The sequence below is a fragment of the Centroberyx gerrardi genome, chromosome 16, assembly GCF_048128805.1.
Source record: "Centroberyx gerrardi isolate f3 chromosome 16, fCenGer3.hap1.cur.20231027, whole genome shotgun sequence".
Taxonomy (NCBI): Eukaryota; Metazoa; Chordata; class Actinopteri; order Beryciformes; family Berycidae; genus Centroberyx; species Centroberyx gerrardi.
The window spans coordinates 72,443-90,421 of NC_136012.1; the positions used below are offsets into that span (position 1 = coordinate 72,443).

Below are 17,979 nucleotides of genomic sequence, written 5' to 3' on the forward strand. Positions count from 1 at the left end.
AGTTTGTCATTTTCAGGTCTTGTGTTGCTTGATGGCTTGCAATTGTGGGTGCCAGGCATGGTTTTTTGGTTCCTTTTCTATCACCTTTGTACACATATAGTAAACCATAAGAGCACCATAACCTTGGACTGAATGCTGCTTCTGGCTTCTTCCAGGACTGTATGGTTGCGAATCAGACAATCAGGCAACTTACATATAGAAACCTCTTAGTTGTCCTGACTGGTACAGTGGACCCAGTGCTAACAGACACAGAGCTCTCTTTTGCAGCGGAGGATATGTAGGATCTGCTTTGGTGATGCTATGACCACAAAAACAATATACTTTAGTTACAAATGGCCACACTAGTTGGAATCAAAAGTTCAACCTCACGGCAGTGGATGTTAACCTACCCAAGCGTCTGGTAGAATAGACATATTTACAGAAAACATCTCCCATTGTTACTGCATTACTTAAGTAATTTTAGGCCCAACGTTACACAGCTAATTAGCTCACATTAGCTAACTAGTTGGTAAAAGTCCACATAGCTAGTTTCTGTGCATACAGGCAAGCTACGATCACTTTAAAAGTAGCACCCTTTTATTCAGCAAGATGGCAAAATAAGTTAAGTAAAGTTCTAATATAGTAATGTTACCCAGATTATTTTACCTCAACTCATGGGCGTTTTTCCTGAGGCTCGTCTTCTACCCTCAGCAGGGCCAGGGAATATGGACAGGGCAGTCTCGGAGCTTGGGGAATATTCTTTAGCATTTGCCGCAGGTTGTCCTGAAAATCTTCCCAACGAAAGTGCTTGCTACACACTCACATATTTTTCAACTTCTCCGTAGTGGTGTCTGGGGGATATTTGCTGTTCCAAATCACCTGCAGCCATTGTTGTCAAAGTTTGTTGTTTCCAAGAGACAGAAAAGAAAAACCATTTCTCGCCTAAAGGGTAATTTATGGTTCTGTGTTGAACCTACGCTGTAGCTACGCTGTGGCCCGCAGATGCTATCACCACCTCTCACCAGATACCCCTGTATCTGGTTGATGTCTGCCAATAGTGAAGACAATGGAGCAGATCAAAGAGAGACGAGCTGAGGAGGTTCACAGATATATTCATTTGTAGGACACCTCATCTCCGAATTATAAAGATTACCAGATGTCACTGAGTTTGTGGTGAGAATGTACGGGTACAGGTACTAATTCTGTTATTACTTCCGTGCAAAGCATGCCACTGCCATCTAGCGTTTCTGCGTAGCGTAGGCACCTACAGTGTAGCTATGCCAGCAATATAACGCAGAAGTATAATTTATCCTTAAGTTTGAGCCTTGAAGTCTGGCACACAACAATGAGTTGGCATTTTGTTGCTTGGTAGAATAAAATACAGTAAAGAATAGGGCTGGGTATCGCCACTGATTTCCCGAATCGATTCGATTCCGATTCACAAGGTCCCGATTCGATTCGATTTCCGATTCGATTCGATTCGATTCGATTCGATTCAATATCGATTCGGTTAGGGATATTTCAGTTACAATACCAATTTTGCTTGGATATGAAAGAGATTCTCAGAGAACTAATGCTGTAAATTGTACAAGTAACCCTCTAACCTGGTGCATTATTAAAAATATTAATGTTTACATTAAGAATTGACCCCAAAGCAGTTACATTAATGTACTTTTTATTTAACATGAACAACACACTACAGCAGTCAACACAATATAGTGCAAGTTGTGCAACTCTACTGGTCAGTGAGTGACCAGATAAGTGCTTTCTTTAGTGCAGTGTATAAACAACAACTTTAGATTTTAAATCAAATCACCAGGCAGCCAGTGTAAATAAGGTGGCTACAAACATACCTAATGTAAACAATCTAAACATCACTAGTACCTCAGGAAAACATACACTTTGCTGTGATTGTCTCACAAAGCTTTTGTGCAATTTGCATTAGAAATTGAAAACGGCTCTGAATTGCCTTTGAAATCAGGGTTTTTTTGGGAACATGTTGAAAAACAGTCTTGTAAAACCTCTGGACATTGTAAACTGTAAAGTCCCTTCATGACTGCTTCCTCACTTCTTGAAGATTGTAAGATTTTTCTGTAAGAAAAGGAGCTGATCTACATGTTGCGGAGTGAGGCAGCTCCTTTTTGCAGTAACAATATCGCCAGCGGTTGAGAAAACTCTCTCAGAAGGGACACTGGTCCCGGGGACACAAAGATACCGCTTTGCTTGGCGAGCCAAAAGGGGATACTCCCCTGCATGCACCCTCCACCAGGTCAGTGGATTTTCAGAGAGTGGAACAGGTTTTACTTCCCTGTATCTGTTCACTTCTTCCTGTGCCTTGTCAGCTGGAGTCTTCTGTGATACCGTGGCTTTTGGCTTGTAGGCTGGCCCAAGGAGAGACATCAATGCAGAAGATTCCTTTGACCTCTTTGGTGGAGTAGGGGCATCATCCACTTCAACAGGACCAAGGGAGTTGTCTTCCTGCTGTACAGGCACAGTTTCCTCAGCTCCATCACCATCAGATTCTTGCTGTTGAAAGATGAAAATATTCAGGAATAAACCTGCCTTGGAAAATCAATTGGGAACTCACTGGGGAATTCAATTGTTTAATATTGCTAACACAAAGAAAAAATTAGAATTTATATTCAAATACTGTAGTGTACAGGAACAATCAGTTATTTCTATACTTCTATAACTTACATTAGATGCCTCCACTTGCAGACCAGCAGCTTCAGTCATCAGCCTAGAGAATGTGTCGTCACGGGCCTCATCGGACAAGAAAGGCAGGGCCTTGAAGCGAGGATCTAATGCTGACGCTACATACAGCTTGTCCTTCAGGGCCACATATCTTAAAGAGATTTCACATTTAAATCACTTTTATATCATTACATACACACACACACACACACACACCATGTATTTTAATATTTTATAATGTAAAATAACCAAGCACAGGGGTTACAAATTAGCCTTTGCTAGAAACACATTGCATTGTCTTTTGTATTTTATAAACAAAGCTCAATGTATTTGTTTCTGCCCATCAAGGCTACCACACACACACACACGTTAAGTAAGCATACCTTGAATTCAAGTTGTTGTATACAGCAGTCTTGAGGTCCTTAATCACTGTGGAGTCGTGGGGGACACTGCTCATCTCCTCCAGCAGCTGTGCGTGCAGAGGCGCAACGACGGATAGAGTTGGGGACTTCTCTTCAGACATTACCAGTGTGGCTGCCTTCAGTGGCTGAAGAGCTTTCACCATATCTTCTTCGTTCCTGCGCACTTCAGGTGACAGCAGAGCTGCCAAGATCGCTGGTTGCTGCTCCAGGAAGCGTTCCAACATCTCCAGCGCGCTGTTCCACCGGGTCACCACGTCAATCACCAGCTTATGTGCAGGCAGCTCCAGTATCCTTTGCATCTCTTTAAGCTTGTGGCTTGCCGTTGTACTGCGATGAAAAAATGACGCGATGCGCCTCACTCGGCCAAGCAAGCGCGCAACAGCTGGAATTTTGAGAGCTGCTTGTGAGGCTAAATTGAGTGTGTGCGCAAAACAGCCAATGTGCAACAGCGCCATCAATTCCACAGCACGGACCATATTCGCAGCATTGTCCGTTACGATGGCTGGGTCTTTGTTTGTAAACTCCCACTCTTGTATCGCCTCGGACAACAGTTCAGCTAGATTACTCGCCGTGTGGCTGGTTTCAATTGCCCTAGTCTGTAAAACATGAGACATGAGGATCCAGTCATCGTTGATATAGTGAGAAGTAATTGTCAGGTACGAATCCGTTGCTCTGGATGTCCAGCTGTCACAAGTTAGGGCGACTCTCTCTGCTGACTTAAGTGAAGTTGCGACGCTATGTTTCACATCTGCATACAGGTTTGGGATTGCCACTTCACTCAACTGTTTGCGTGTTGGTAAAACATAGCGTGGTTCTAGCATATTAATGAAGCTTCGGAAGCCATCATTTTCAACAACGCTGCACGGGCATATATCCTTGCATATGAAAGTTGCGACAGCCTTAGTTATTTTTTGGGCACGCGGAGAATTGGATGGTAACTTACACACAAATGCCTTCTCCAGTGAGGTTTGTTTCGGATCGGACGTTTTTGCAGATTGCGTATCTGGGTGATGTCTCGTTAAATGGTTTCGGAGATTTGTGGTATTTCCACAATATTTCATCTCCATTTTGCACATCTTGCATATGGCTTTGCTTTTGTCCAGCTCTTCTCTGTCTTCATGGTTTTTAAATCCGAAATACAACCAGACATCTGCCTTTAGGCTTGGCGGTGCCTTCAGTGGAGCAGCTCCCGCCATGTTTGTTGGTTCAACGAGAAGGCCACGAGATGTTGCAGGAAGAACCAAAGGCTGGCCACGCGAGACTAACGGGGTTAAAGCTTCAAGCATCCACGGGAAAAGGCATATATTAAAAGATCGATCTCGGGATTTTATGAATCGATATCGGATCATTCAAATGAAGATCGATTTGAATCGGAAAATCGATTTTTTAAACCCAGCCCTAGTAAAGAATTCAAAAGAGTTCCGCTCATTGGGATACACACCCTAGGTTTTTCTCTACATCTGCCGGTTAGACGCCGGTTAGACGCCCTCCCTCCTAAGACCAGCTGTTAAATACATAAATTGTACAGTGGTAGCAGTAGAAGAAGTAGAGTATAATATAATGTTTTATACCTGGCTTTAACAGCCTCTGGTGGCAGTATTCCAGGAACCAAGTGCTCCAGAGGAGAGATGAAGAATCCATCATGGATCTGACAGTCAACCTGGTCATCTGTCTGAACAAATAGGCAACAACAACACATCATGCTAATAATACATAATGCATATTGTGACTACTACTACAAATAATAATAATACTAACAGAAAACAACAAATCCATGGATCTGAAACTGGGAATGCTGTTCTGTCTGGAACACTGACCTGAACACATGGTAGTATAATGGTGTTATAATAAAAAAGTAAGGAGATGGGATTGAAGACCTGGTGTGGTGAAGGAGGAGATGATGTAATATGGGAGTGGAGGAGGAGGTGGTGGTAATATATGAATGCAGGAGGAGTTAGTGGTGATATAGGAAAACTAGCAATAAGACCTTAAAATAAATTCTAAAATCAGAAAGCCAGTGCAGGGAAGATAGAAAGAGGGTAACATAGTCCTGTCTCCTACTCTTGGTTAAAAGTCTAGCTGCAGCATTTTGCACCACTTGCAGGGGGTTCAGGGAGCTCTTGCTTAGACATCAGTTTGGGAGTTACAGTAATCCAAGTGTGATGAAATGAAGGGATGTATAAGCTTTTCCAGAGGAGAGACAAGATTTGATTTTACAGATGTTTCTTTGCTGTATGAATCATGACTAAACAACTGGAAGAAGTGGTAATATAATGGCGGAGGAGGCGGTGATGATATAGGAGTGGAGGAGGAGATAGTAATATAGGAGTGGAGGAGGTGATAATACAACAGTGGAGGAGATTATATACAAAATGGAGGAGGTATTTACATGGGGAGGAGGAGGGGGTGATAGGTGGTGTTGATGTAGGAGCAGAGACAGAGGACGAGATAGGTTATATAGAAGGAAGGGGTTTTAATGTGGGCGTGGAGGAGGTGATATAGGAGTGAAAGAGGAGGTAGTGATATGGGACTGGGGAGGTGGTAATATAGAAGTGAAGGAAGTGGTGCAGACATGGGATTGCAGGAGGTGGTGGTAATATAGGAGTCTGAGGAGGTGGTGGTGATATAAAATGTTAATTCATCATTGAAAAAAGGTATTTACCAAGTCTAACCTGGTCAATCTCACGGAGGAATGATATGGCAGGCTGTTTTGTCATTTATTGCGTGAAATGAACTAGTCTCCAAAATTAGCCAATTTTTAGTCACTAGTCACAATTTTGCCTGTTACTAGGTGTAATTTTACTAGTTGCTATATAATAGATACTGGTTCTAATTTACTAGGTAGTAGTGACTAATTTGGTTTTTAATAGTCACTTTTCAATTTTTACTTGTAACATTTCTTTTAAACCAGCAATAAGCGATACCAGATCTTATAACCAATCCTGAAACTATCGTGTGCTATTTGGAGATTTCATTGAGACATCATGATATAAACCAATATCCACTCACGCGGCCAGCTGTGTTGCTGTTTTCACTGCTTTTCTAAAGCGTGTTGTCAAAATCCGTACAGGAACGAAGCGCAAGTCTCCACACAGAGTCAGTGGGAGACTAGGGGAGTATTTGTGAGTTTGACTGCCATGGAGAACAAAACTGTTTTGATGGCGTGAGGTTCAGTCCGCTTTCTGATCCGGGAGACGTATAGCTCTTGAAGGTAGGGCTGTGCTGATTATGAAATTTTAGCTGTCAATCAACGATTTAACGATTTAAACGATTTCATGTGAATTAAATGTTGGAGATGAGGTATCTATAGAGCCGTTGAGCCCTTCTATTTCGCGACAGTAAGCCAAAAAAAGTGACTTAAGTAGGCCTACCCCACATGGTACATTAATGTTCCTCATGGTCCTCATTTATAGATTAAAAAAAAAACATGGTGATATTACAACACACACTAAATGAACTAAACAAAATGAATTAAGTAAGTAACCACACACAGCGCTATGACAACCTAAAATCACACATGCCCATAAAGTTGGGACTTACCCCACAGCACACTCACTACATTTCTGCACCACAAAAATGCCTAGCCTTACCCCTGGGCTTACAGGCATCCTTCTCAAGTACAGTACTGGCAATTCCACAAAATTGCAATAAACAAACAGTGACCATATTGTAGGCTACAGATAACAAAAACATCACATAAGTATACAGGAGAAGGTAGCCTAATATCGAATATCAGCAACAGATGAGTAAATATGAGACTCAAAAACAACTACACATGCAAAAAAATATTTAAAAAATAAAGAATTTGTTTAATTGATTTTCTTTTTCTTTTTTTTTAATAGTAAAAATGTATTGACTTTTCACAATGGAAACAACAAAGACATTCCACATAACCTGCCTGAGCAAGGAAAAAAAAAGAAAATAATAATAGTGATAAAACAAAAACAAAACTAAAAATATAGCCGCATGCAGCAATGAACGTGGTCCAAGCACAATCTGCTAAATTGTACAAAGATGAGAAACCTTAGCTTGCAGAGAATAGTACCCTCATGTGACCAAGTGTCTCAAGACTTGGCAAGTTACCTATCCTTGGACACAGTGACGTTCATTTTATGGGAATATAACACCTTTTCACACTCATTAGCACTAACACAGTCACAAAGTATGGTCATTTGAGCACCTCAGGTACAATGGAAGTGAATAACATTTGTAGTTTTGGTGCCCCACCCGGGGTTTGAACTCATGATCCTTACCTCTGAAGGCAGTTGACATACACACTGAGCTGCTGAATCAGCGACACTGTTGTTGTGTTTCTCACAGTATGACTTTTGGAGTGGTTGGTTTTAAAGCTGATGCATGCCTGCCTGCCTGCCTGCCTGCCTGGTACAATATAATTTACTACTAACTAATTTGCATCTGCAACCATAGGGAGTAAATGCAGGTTCTACACAGAAAGGGGTAGGGCAGAGATTCCAACCCAGAACCTTGTCAGTGTGAGAGGACAGTGCTGATAACTCACAATCTTGTGCACTGTAGACATGTGCCTTAACCACAAGGCCACTGGTGTTGGTATTGCACAGTGGGGAAACAAAACAAAGGGACACCAATGTTGAAATTCAACTGAATGAGACTAAGCCTGTGTGTTGTGGTCATTTAAAGTTATAATATTGCTATAGCGTCAACTATACCACCAAATTTTGCATGTTACCTCAGAGTTGACCCGTGCACATACACTCACAGGCCATTTCATTAGGTACATCTGTTCAACTGCTTGTTAACACAAATATCTAATCAGCCAATCACGTGGCAGCAACTCAATGCATTTAGGCATGTAGACATGGTCAAGACGATCTGCTGAAGTTCAAACCAAGCATCAGAATGGGGAAGAAAGGTGATTTAAGTGACTTTGAACGTGGCATGGTTGTTGGTACCAGACGGGCTGGTTTGAGTAATTCAGAAACTGCTGATCTACTGGGATTTTCACGCACAACCATCTCTAGGGTTTACAGAGAATGGTCAGAAAAAGAGAAAATATCCAGTGAGCGGCAGTTCTCTGGGCGAAAATGCCTTGTTGATGGCAGAGGTCAGAGGAGAATGGCCAGACTGGTTCGAGCTGATAGAAAGGCAACAGTAACTCAGATAACCTCTTTACAACTGTGGTGAGCAGAAAAGCATCTCAGAATGCAACACGTCGAACCTTGAGGCAGATGTCACTTTGGTAGCCGGTTGACACTGAGCTGAAAGCTGATACCTACCCAGTATTAGTAAGGTGTACCTAATGAAGTGGCCGGTGAGTGTATGTACCAAATTTGTTTAAAGACGAGATGAAATGAAAAATGCCTTTTTAACCCTTTTAGATCACATCCCCGGTCATACTGTGCACCTATTTAACAATATATGCCAAAAAAAATACCAAAAATCAATTTCATTGTATTCTTATATCAAAATTCAATCATGTTTTCTTCCTGTAAAACAAAATATGCCGTGTGCTTACGTAAGCATGCCCGTAACTAATTTCAACCAATAATATCATGACATCCACCCATCAATCAATCTTCAACTTTTAGCGCACAGAGCTAAGAGGCTAAGATTCATTAGTTAGCTAGCTAGCAACAGCATGGTACTTCGGTGTGTCTTCGGGTGTTATGACACACCCACTTTTCAACGTTCAAATCAAATTCCTCCCAACGTTATGTCCCGCCTGTCTTTCCTGTTTCACTCGGAAATACGTCACGATACGGAAGTTAGATACTCTCGAAATGCCGTTTCATCTCGACTTTAAGGTATAGGCCAACAACTTCCTGACTTATGCCAATTTTTGTATATTAGGCCTCACCTACAAATTTTGAAAGCCAATAGACCCTTTTCACACTTCTGGGTTCTACGCAGCGGAAGTCGTCACAGATGGGAAACACCGCAGCAGTAGCGGCGTTTATCAATGAGAATAATAGACACACCTCTGGTGTTTTCGTCTTTACTGTGATATCTACCAGATTTTTCAACCAAAGACATTGTTCTATTGGTGGACCAGTTTTCGATCACAGAGAGGACAAAGCTTGACAAAGATACAAGCTCTTTTTTGAGAATTACATCCATACAAAGGTAAACGATCTCTTGTCTTGTTAGCTAACGTTTGTTAATAACGTTACCGGGATATGCAGGTCGAAGGTAACGTAGCTAGTAAAAGTATTCTTCATTCTCTTTCAGTTATATATGTCAGCGTTATGTCATTTAACTTTAATAACATTTCTGTACGACTAACGTTAATAGTGTTATGTACAGCGTCCGGTGTCCAGCGTCCAACTGCAGGTTGCAGTCAAAGCTTGGTGCTACAGATCGATGACGAAGAAAGAGGAGCCAATCCAAAGAATTTTGATATTATTAGCTAATGAACCTTGAGCTTATGTGGTTTTCTTCCTTATCGATCTGTAGCACCGAGCTCTGACTGCAACCTGGCCGTTTACAACACTGTACCACAGTATTAACACGCAAACAGTATTAATCACACAAACATGTTATTAAAGTTAAATGGCATAACGCTAACATATATGACTGAAAGAGAATGAAGAATACTTTACTAGCTCCATTACCTTCGACCTGCGTATCCCTGTAAAATTATTAACAAACGTTAGGTAACTAGATAAGAGATCATTTACCTTCGTATGGATGTAATTCTCAAAAAAAACAGCTTGTATCTTTGTCAAGCTTCGTCCTCTCTGTGATCGAAAACTGGTCCACCAATAGAACAATGTCTTTGGTTGAAAAATCTTGTAGATATCGCAGTAAAGACAAAAACACTAGAGGTGTGTCTATTATTCTCATTGATAAACGCCGCTACTGCGTAGAACCCGGAAGTGTGAAAAGGGTCTATTGTACCAAAACGGTATGGAATATCAAAAATCTTTTGACAACTTCTATGCAGGACAGTCCAGATATGCTGTGTGCCAAATTTGGTGAAGATTGGACAAAATTTGTAGGAGTGAAGTGAAAAATGTGTTTTGAGCAAAATTCAAAATGGCAGAAGACCTTGAGTGCTGAAATAGGAGTGGCCTATATGGATAGATGCGGCTTTACCCAAGGAAAAAAAAAATTAAATGTTGCTATAGCGCCCCTTACAGGCAAAATTACACCAATTTTTGCATATTAGCTCAGAGTTGATACCTGCACATGTGTACCACATTTGGTTGAGAGAGCACACTGCATTACTGAGTTATGGCATTTTTTGTGAAATAGTCCCCAACCACAACAGTTGACCAAAATTGGAAGCCAATTATATCAAAATGTGCTTGGACCCCTAACTAGGACTGCTTGGACCCCTAACTAGGACTGCTAGAAGTCATGGACGGGGCTGGCAGATGTAGCGTAAGAGGAAAAGAAGTTACAACAAAGAAAGCACATTTACCCAGCATCACCCAGGACTCGAACTCACAACTTTTGACACCCACGTGCGGGAGCCGAGTATAGTTCAGCTTAACTTTCTTAACTTTTCCAATTCATTCTCAATGGTAGTTTGAATTATAGCGCCACCATCAGCCCGATGGGGGTCATATTTCTTGTGGGTCTAATTGAAGCCATACTAGACCATGGTGCATAGTTTCATAGCTCTAGCATTTACCATCTCACAGTTCTGATACTGAAGAATGTAATAGCAAGTTAAAAGGTGTCAATATCCAACTTCGTATTGCTTTACTGTGTCTAGCTGTACACTCAAAATGCTGCTGTTGGGCAAAATCTGATCGGATCTGTATGGAAATTGGTGTGCATGTTCCACGTAAAGGTTGGAACATGATTGCCAAGTAGCGATTGGTGAAATTCTGTTTGAGTTATAAGCCAAAATGTCATAGGCCACGCCCACTTTCACTAATGACCAAACTTCAGATTTTGATTAGGACATGGTCCTAGAGCATGTGTAGCGAATTTCGTGCAATTTCACCTATTGGATTAGGAGATACAGTTTTCTGGCCTTTGTGGCCTATTGGTCAATATTTGAATGGCTTTGCACACATGTTCATTCATTATAGCTGAACATGTTGTCCAAGTTTCATGATGATTGGACCATCTATAACAAAGTTATAACAATTTAGCTTATAGGCCACACCTCCTTCACAAATTTAAGAGTTAATATCTTCAAAACTACAGTAGATATCAACAATCTATGAACAAAATTGAAAGAGCGTAGGACCATAGATGCTACTGACCGATTTTGGTGGTAATCAGTCAAACAGTGTAGGAGGAGATGTTAATAATGTGTTTTTAAAATAATTCAAAATATCTCAAAAATTTTCCAGGCATACCTTAAGGGTCCTTATGGCAAATTTGTAGAGTACGGTTAGGTGGACATGTGTACCAAGTTTCATGTAAATCGGACAAACGTTGTGGGAGATACAGCCCTTTAAACTTTATATTTTTGACCTTTAATTATAGCGCCACCATCAGGCCGATTATGATCATAAACACATCAAAATCAATCCCCGAAACTTATTTCGGGGATATAATATACTATCTTTAGATTAGCCCAGAAGGAAAAATGTTATTATTTGGCGAAATAAAAATAGTTGGGACATACAACCAATATAATTGGGAAGATAAACCCTGGAGTCTTATTGTGTGATTATTGAATAGCTTTTTATTACATTTGACTTAATGGGGCCTTCGAGGATTCGAGAATTTCGGGGATATACCCATGCTGCCGGCCCCTGACAGCATCCTAGTTTAATTAGGCTATTGATTGATATTGCATATTTTTGGGGATGCTGTGAGTTTTATTTTGCACTGACTGATTTGTGTTATAGTTCAAAATAAAAAATAAATAGTTCAAAGTAGAGAGAGACAGGAAGGACCAGGAGAGAGAGAGGGATGACATGCGACAAAGGTCCTGGGCCAGATTTGAACCCAGGACGTTCTAGTTACATGGTACGCGCCTTAGACCACTGAGCCATCAGGAAGTCCCAGAACAGAATAATTTAGGAGAAAAAAAAATCTACTTAGGAGTAGTAAGTCAGACAGGTCTGCCACATTTCCCACAATTTTAACATTACATACATATTACACATCAAAATGTTGACCGAATCCTGCTTTCACTCATAATGTAAATGTTTACAGGGATGTTTTAAAGGCTGTACAGAAGACACAAGCACAGAGTAAAGTGGGGAGTGTCTGAGAGACCCTTTATAGAGATACCTAGCACTAATCGCCACATGACGAGCGAGCATCACACCTCTGAGGCACTTCCTCCCTACACTAACAATTTTTCTGGGGGAAACCCTGACCTAGCAACCACTAGTACTCACCTTCCTGGGAATTTCTGCCCAAACCATTTCCCGTTTCCGGAGAAATAAAATAACGAGAAAATGTGAAAACATTTTTTTTAATTAGCTTACACCTATGTTGTTATTTTAGAAAATATAGGTGTTTTAATTTAATTAACACATGTGCAACAACTACAGTGGCGTAACTACTGCCGGTGCAACCGGGGCCCAGAGCTCCAATGGGGCCCATTAGCCTTTCAAGTGATCTGTGATGGGCCCAAATATCCCGCAGATGGGCCTAGGACTGGTTAGAACTGCCGTGTGTGCATTCCAGCTCACAGATGTAATCTCCACCAGCAGTGGAGCAAAGACGCAGCAGGGCAGCGAAAGCCGGACTTTAGTTTGTTTGAGGTGTTTTATTTCAGTGTTTGTTATTTACTTCAGTTGTGGCTGAGCCATGCATCAACCAGACTGTCTGTTTATTTTAAATATTTTAATTGGTCTCCCTCCTCACATTTTCCGTTTCAGTCTGTGGCTTCAATGAGGAAACTGAATTCTTGGCACAATAGGCCCTTTTGCCGTCGTCGACCAATCCAACAAAAACAACAAAATCGTAATGGTTACTAGCACTAGATACATAATGTAACAAATTAAACATTTTGGGCAGGTTGTGATTTAGTGAAGGCCATAGCTGGCAACAGGAAGTTGTAATGCACCGGTTTCTCAATGCAGAAGCATTGAGAAACAGAACGTGAAAAGGGCCTATTGTGACATGACTGTATATAGTCATTCATAGGTACAGACCTGACAAGACAGATAAACTAGGCTACAGAACAACTTGAGAAAAAAGGCTCTCATCATTAATTGGTTTCAATCAGGATATGGAAATTTTGAATTTTAAATCAAGAGATCATATAATATATTGATTTTTTATGTCTTTATTGTGTATAGATATACCCACAAGTGAAAATAGTGTATTCCATGCTTCACAGACGCAAGCGGGTATGGCAAGCATAGACCAAGAGGAAAAAGAATGGACCAGCACAAAATGCGTGTCCGCGCCTAGTGGACACAACAACACTGAATACAATGGCTCCATTATCGGCTCCAACACACGTCTAAAAAACGCAACAAAAACTCATCTGGTAGACATTGACAGATCTACAGGCTATATCCTTAATTCTCCATATGTATAATCTGTGGAGCATTAATTACGTGTTTGTCAACCAATATCACTTGTTTTTTTGTTGTCCATTAGGCCCCGTGTCCACCAAAGACCTGTGAAAAAAGTTCTTTTTTTTTCATTATTTTCTATGAAAAAGTTGTGCTTTCAGCACTTACGACCCAAAACAGGTACCTTACCTCTTCTTAGCGCTTAGCGCCATGAGCACTGGAACTGTTCTCAAGTTGAAACAATTTCAAATTTGTCTGAAGCGCACCGCTTATCAATGTCACTTCAGAGTTCTACAGTACCAGCCAAGAGCTGGCATCCTGCCGTTTTGTAGCCAACTAGGCTAGCGTTTCAGCTCTCCCTGCTCCAGCACTCACCCAGTGCTGCCAAAGCGCTCTGCACCAGCGCTTCAAGCGCTCAAGAGGTAACTTGGTGGACACGGCCCCTTATTCAGTGTTAAAGCTGTAGGCTATATGATGGATCAGAGGACTTCTGTCCATGGTGCTGGACAGGTTACTGTTGGTGATATGAGAGGTAGAGCAGTGGACCCTTGGTACTCACACTTTTGGAATTATCTGTTCTGTGATAGATATGCCTGCTAATTTGTATGTGATGGAGAAGGTAGTAGTGTACGTATGTGCATGTGGGGAAAAGCCCAACAAAAACATTTGCACTGGGGTCCATCACTATCATGTTATGCTACTGAACAGCTATATACATATGCCTGTGCCACTGGCCTCTGAATGCATAATCTCATCTTAATGGAATGTCTTGTTGAGAGTGCCAAATTTCTGGGTTTAACGAATTTCATTTTGGAATTTTGTGTTTATACAATGAAGTATTGTCAAACATCAATTCCATGTTAGGCTGTTCTTGCAGCAGACAGATCACAGGTAATGAACTTCAGAATTTGACATTGCTTGCATGCTGTGCATCCCAAGTTCGTACTGAATGCATTCTAATATTGATTAATAACATAATTGGTGTACATATGTCATAATAATAACACCAAATACACTAAATGTGACAGGGTATGGATATTGGGAACCCATAGGTTTAATGCATATTTCTCCTTATTTTATTTAGTCCTTCCTATTGAAAATGATCAATGTGTCTTGGCTGGTTGCTTATGCCTTGAAAACAAGTCCAGTTTCCCGGGATTCCCGGGACAACATGCTTCTGTTCCCGGGATGGAAAATGTATTTTCAGAAAAAATATTAATCCCTAAAAAATAAGTACTAGCGCCTAATTTTTAGTGCCTGCACGGCAATATTAAAAATGAAATCAGTCACTAGTAACTACAAAATAAGTACAAGTATTTATTAAATTGTTAATAGTAAAAAAAATAAAAGTGACTAGTAAAAACCAAATTAGTCACTAGTACCTGTTAAATTAGAACTAGTATCTATTACATAGCAACTAGTAAAATTACAATAGCGACTTGTAGCTGGTAGAATAGTGACAAGACTAAACTAGAAATAACCGCCTCGCGGTTGTATACCTCCGCCAACAAGTCAAGTTGCAGTTTACATCCATGTCTGTCCAGACTCATAAAATATATGTAGTGAAGACTTTGAAGGAATTTAATAAAAGGTTTAGACATTTGTGTGATATTTTGTCATAATTAGCATATTAATTCTTGAGTTATGGCCAAAAACGTCTTTTGTGAGGTCACAGTGACCTTGACCTTTGACCACCAGATTCTAATCAGTTCATCCTTGAGTCCAAGTGGACGTTTGTGCCAGATTTAATGAAATTCCCTCCAGGCGTTCCTGAGATATTGCGTTCATGAGAATGGGATGGACGGACGGATGTACGGACGGACGGACAACCCGAAAACATAATGCCTCTGGCCACGGCTGTCGCCGGCGCGGAGGCATAAAAAGAAGTAGGACTACTAGCGGCTAATTTTTAGTAACTAGAGAATTTTAGAAAATACATGACAAAACAGTCTGCCACAAAATAGAGGTAGACGATCTAGGTGCTATGAAGAGACAGAGGAGGAGATCTAGTACCTTATCTATGTAAACCGGATAGTCCTTGGGCACCAGGTCCTTACACCTCTCTCTGTCCCCAATGATCTTACGGAACTCAAAGATTCTGGAGAAAAGAAAAGAAGACAGCAATAGATGATCAGTCCAAAATCAATATATGTTGATTCAATTCTATACTGACTGTACAACAGGGTCCAAAATTAACACCCACCAAATTTATCTTGGGCAGATAAATCAATCATTTGAATGCCTCAGTTATATACAGTCTTTGCTCTTTGCCTTCTCAAACTCAAACCCTGCTGGTCACCATAGACTCTCTGACCATGGGCAAACACTTCAAAATGCTCTCTTGTAATTTGAATTTCTATTGTACTTCATGATCCATTGTTTAAGTGATTAAGCAAGTTTTAAATAATAATAATAATAATAATAATATTAATTATTTCAGCCAGTAAAACTCACCAAGATCGGATTCAGCGGGGCCGAGTTTGTAGTGTTTGGATTTTTACTTCCCATTCATTTGAATGAGGCCACGAAAATAGCCTGAAAACTTACATTTAACACATTGGTGAACATAGCATCCCTCCGCTATGTTCACCAACATGTTATGTTGTTATTTTCTCGTCTATCAATAAATATACTAGTTGGCGAAATGACGTTCTAAAAAATATGGCCAAACTTCAATTGAAAATCACAGTAGCGGGATCTGTTGTTGAATCTGTTCACCAACGTGTTAAATGTTTTCAGGCTATTTTCGTGGCCTCATTCAAATTAATGGGAAGTAAAAATCCAAACGCTACAAACTCGTCCCCACTGCATCCGATCTTGGTGAGTAGATTATATTCTGGTTTTCATGGCAGTCAAGAGCCGAATAACCTCCATGTTAAAACTAAGTGGAATATTGCAAGGAGCTGCTAACCCACCTAAAAGAATTTCATTAACATGGCTTACAATGGAGCGTTTTAATGTCCAATGGTGGACTAAAGGCTGTTTCAGAAGCTTATCCACTCTGACAAGAATAAAATTCTGGGAGAAACACTAAATTCTTGTAATTTTTTCACAATTCCTAAAGGGATAGCCAACTAAAATATGCAATTTCTCATTAAAACGTTTTTTTAATCATTGTTGGGAGTAAAAAATAACACAAAACTTTCTGGAGCAGCCAAATGAGCAGTTTTGCTGGGAATTAAAACTACTTGTGGGTGGAGTGGGGGAAATCCCATCAGAACACGACCTCAATACGCCACTCTCTCTCTAGTGTAGAGTGAACCTCGCTTGACCAAAGTTTGTAGCCATTTGTGTTTTTAACGGTAGCAAATGTTGTAGTTACTACTAGATTGAGCTAGCAGAGCTGTGTTTCGCATAAAATATTTAGAATGTATTAAGTTTGCTGAAGGGAGGGAAGGGTGAATTTTTTTGTTGTACTTTAAAATTCGTGGTAATTTCTCCATTTCTCCATCGTACCCCAGCTTTAACCGACATGTCAGAGGCATGTCACTCAATTTAGGCCACACCTACAAGCTTCAGGCAAAGGGAACGCCCAGGCAGTTCTCTTGATCACTGTAGATCACTGCATCACTACAGAAAATGCAACACCAGCTCCATTTTATTACAATTGTTATATGTTAGGAAATCTTGATGAATGATGTACATAGAACTCAAGAGTGATACTAAATAAGAAAATTAACATTTTTAACTGGGTTGACCATCCCTCTAAGAAAATTATCACATTTAAAGACATTAAATATTGGCACAGAATATCGTTGGCAGCTTCAATCCAAAAATATCAGTATTGGTTGAACCTTGTTCTAAAATACAGGAATAATGCCAGGTACTCAGGTATTTTCTGAGTGATTCAATATTACTCTGTACTCAACAGCAATAGCCAATGTGCAGACAGATACAGGAGTCAGTGATGGATATGGAGAAAATGGCAGCCCTATGTACTGACCTGCAGGCTGGAATGATAGTGAATGAAAATAGCATCTTTGCTTCCTTCTTTCCAAATAGTATTGATCCTTGCATTAGGGCTTCAGAAAAAGCCATTATTGCCCATAAATGTTCAGTGAGTCTTCAATCTCTGATCACTAACCACAACTTTTGGTTAGTTAACTTTTTGCAGCAGCAACTTTACAACTAATGCCTCTCTAACTAAAGCCAGTGTAAACCCTTTGTCTTCTGTTATGCTCTATATGATTACATTTTGCTCCACACTGTTCTTTCCAGCTGTGTTTTGTTGTGTTGTGTTTACTCCTTTTCATTACCTCTTGAGGTCTTCAGGCTTCCCCCATCCCTGAATGAAGAGTTTGGTGAGGAGCAGCCTTCTGTAAAGTACATCCAGTCGGCTTAGACCCATGGACCAGCAACTGGCATCTAGACAGAGAGACACACACTTTATTCATGTCTCCATAAAATAGTGTAATTAGCCTTTGGTACAGCATATCCAGTTGCCTCAAAAACATGGACCAGCA

General features: G+C 40.5%; 2 protein-coding genes and 1 long non-coding RNA gene across 6 annotated transcripts in view; 1 reads left to right on the forward strand and 2 right to left on the reverse strand.

The window, feature by feature from the left end:
• Positions 1–17,979, forward strand: part of LOC139914559 (uncharacterized) — a 128,787-nt gene that overhangs the window by 63,532 nt on the left and 47,276 nt on the right. The window lies entirely within an intron of this gene.
• Positions 1–17,979, reverse strand: part of abhd18 (abhydrolase domain containing 18) — an 80,158-nt gene that overhangs the window by 59,363 nt on the left and 2,816 nt on the right. For all 3 annotated transcript variants that reach the window (XM_078289225.1, XM_078289224.1, XM_078289226.1), the window contains exons 2-4: positions 17,773–17,881; positions 15,530–15,614; positions 4,667–4,767 (exon numbers count right to left, since the gene is read on the reverse strand). In XM_078289225.1, the coding sequence (XP_078145351.1) occupies positions 4,667–4,767; positions 15,530–15,614; positions 17,773–17,864 (278 nt within the window). In that variant the 5' untranslated portion in view covers positions 17,865–17,881. The remainder of the gene's footprint in view (positions 1–4,666; positions 4,768–15,529; positions 15,615–17,772; positions 17,882–17,979) is intronic.
• Positions 1,802–3,421, reverse strand: LOC144542431 (E3 SUMO-protein ligase ZBED1-like). 2 transcript variants are annotated; one of them, XM_078289228.1, is made up of 3 exons: positions 3,057–3,421; positions 2,677–2,824; positions 1,802–2,501 (listed from the first exon to the last, which is right to left on the reverse strand). In XM_078289228.1, the coding sequence occupies exons 1-3, from the start codon at positions 3,392–3,394 to the stop codon at positions 2,379–2,381; spliced, it is 609 nt and encodes a 202-aa protein (XP_078145354.1). In that variant the 5' UTR covers positions 3,395–3,421; the 3' UTR covers positions 1,802–2,378. The 2 variants fall into 2 exon arrangements, with proteins under 2 accessions (XP_078145354.1, XP_078145353.1); XM_078289227.1 differs by having other exon boundaries at positions 1,802–2,505.

Coding starts and splice junctions, on each gene's coding strand:
- LOC144542431 (XM_078289227.1), bottom strand. CDS start 3,394: ATGCAAAGGATACTGGAGCTGCCTGCACATAAGCTGGTGATTGACGTG. Junction 2,825..3,056: donor TACAACAACTTGAATTCAAG/GTATGCTTACTT, acceptor AATCTCTTTAAG/ATATGTGGCCCTGAAGGACA. Junction 2,506..2,676: donor TGCAAGTGGAGGCATCTAAT/GTAAGTTATAGA, acceptor ATCTTTCAACAG/CAAGAATCTGATGGTGATGG.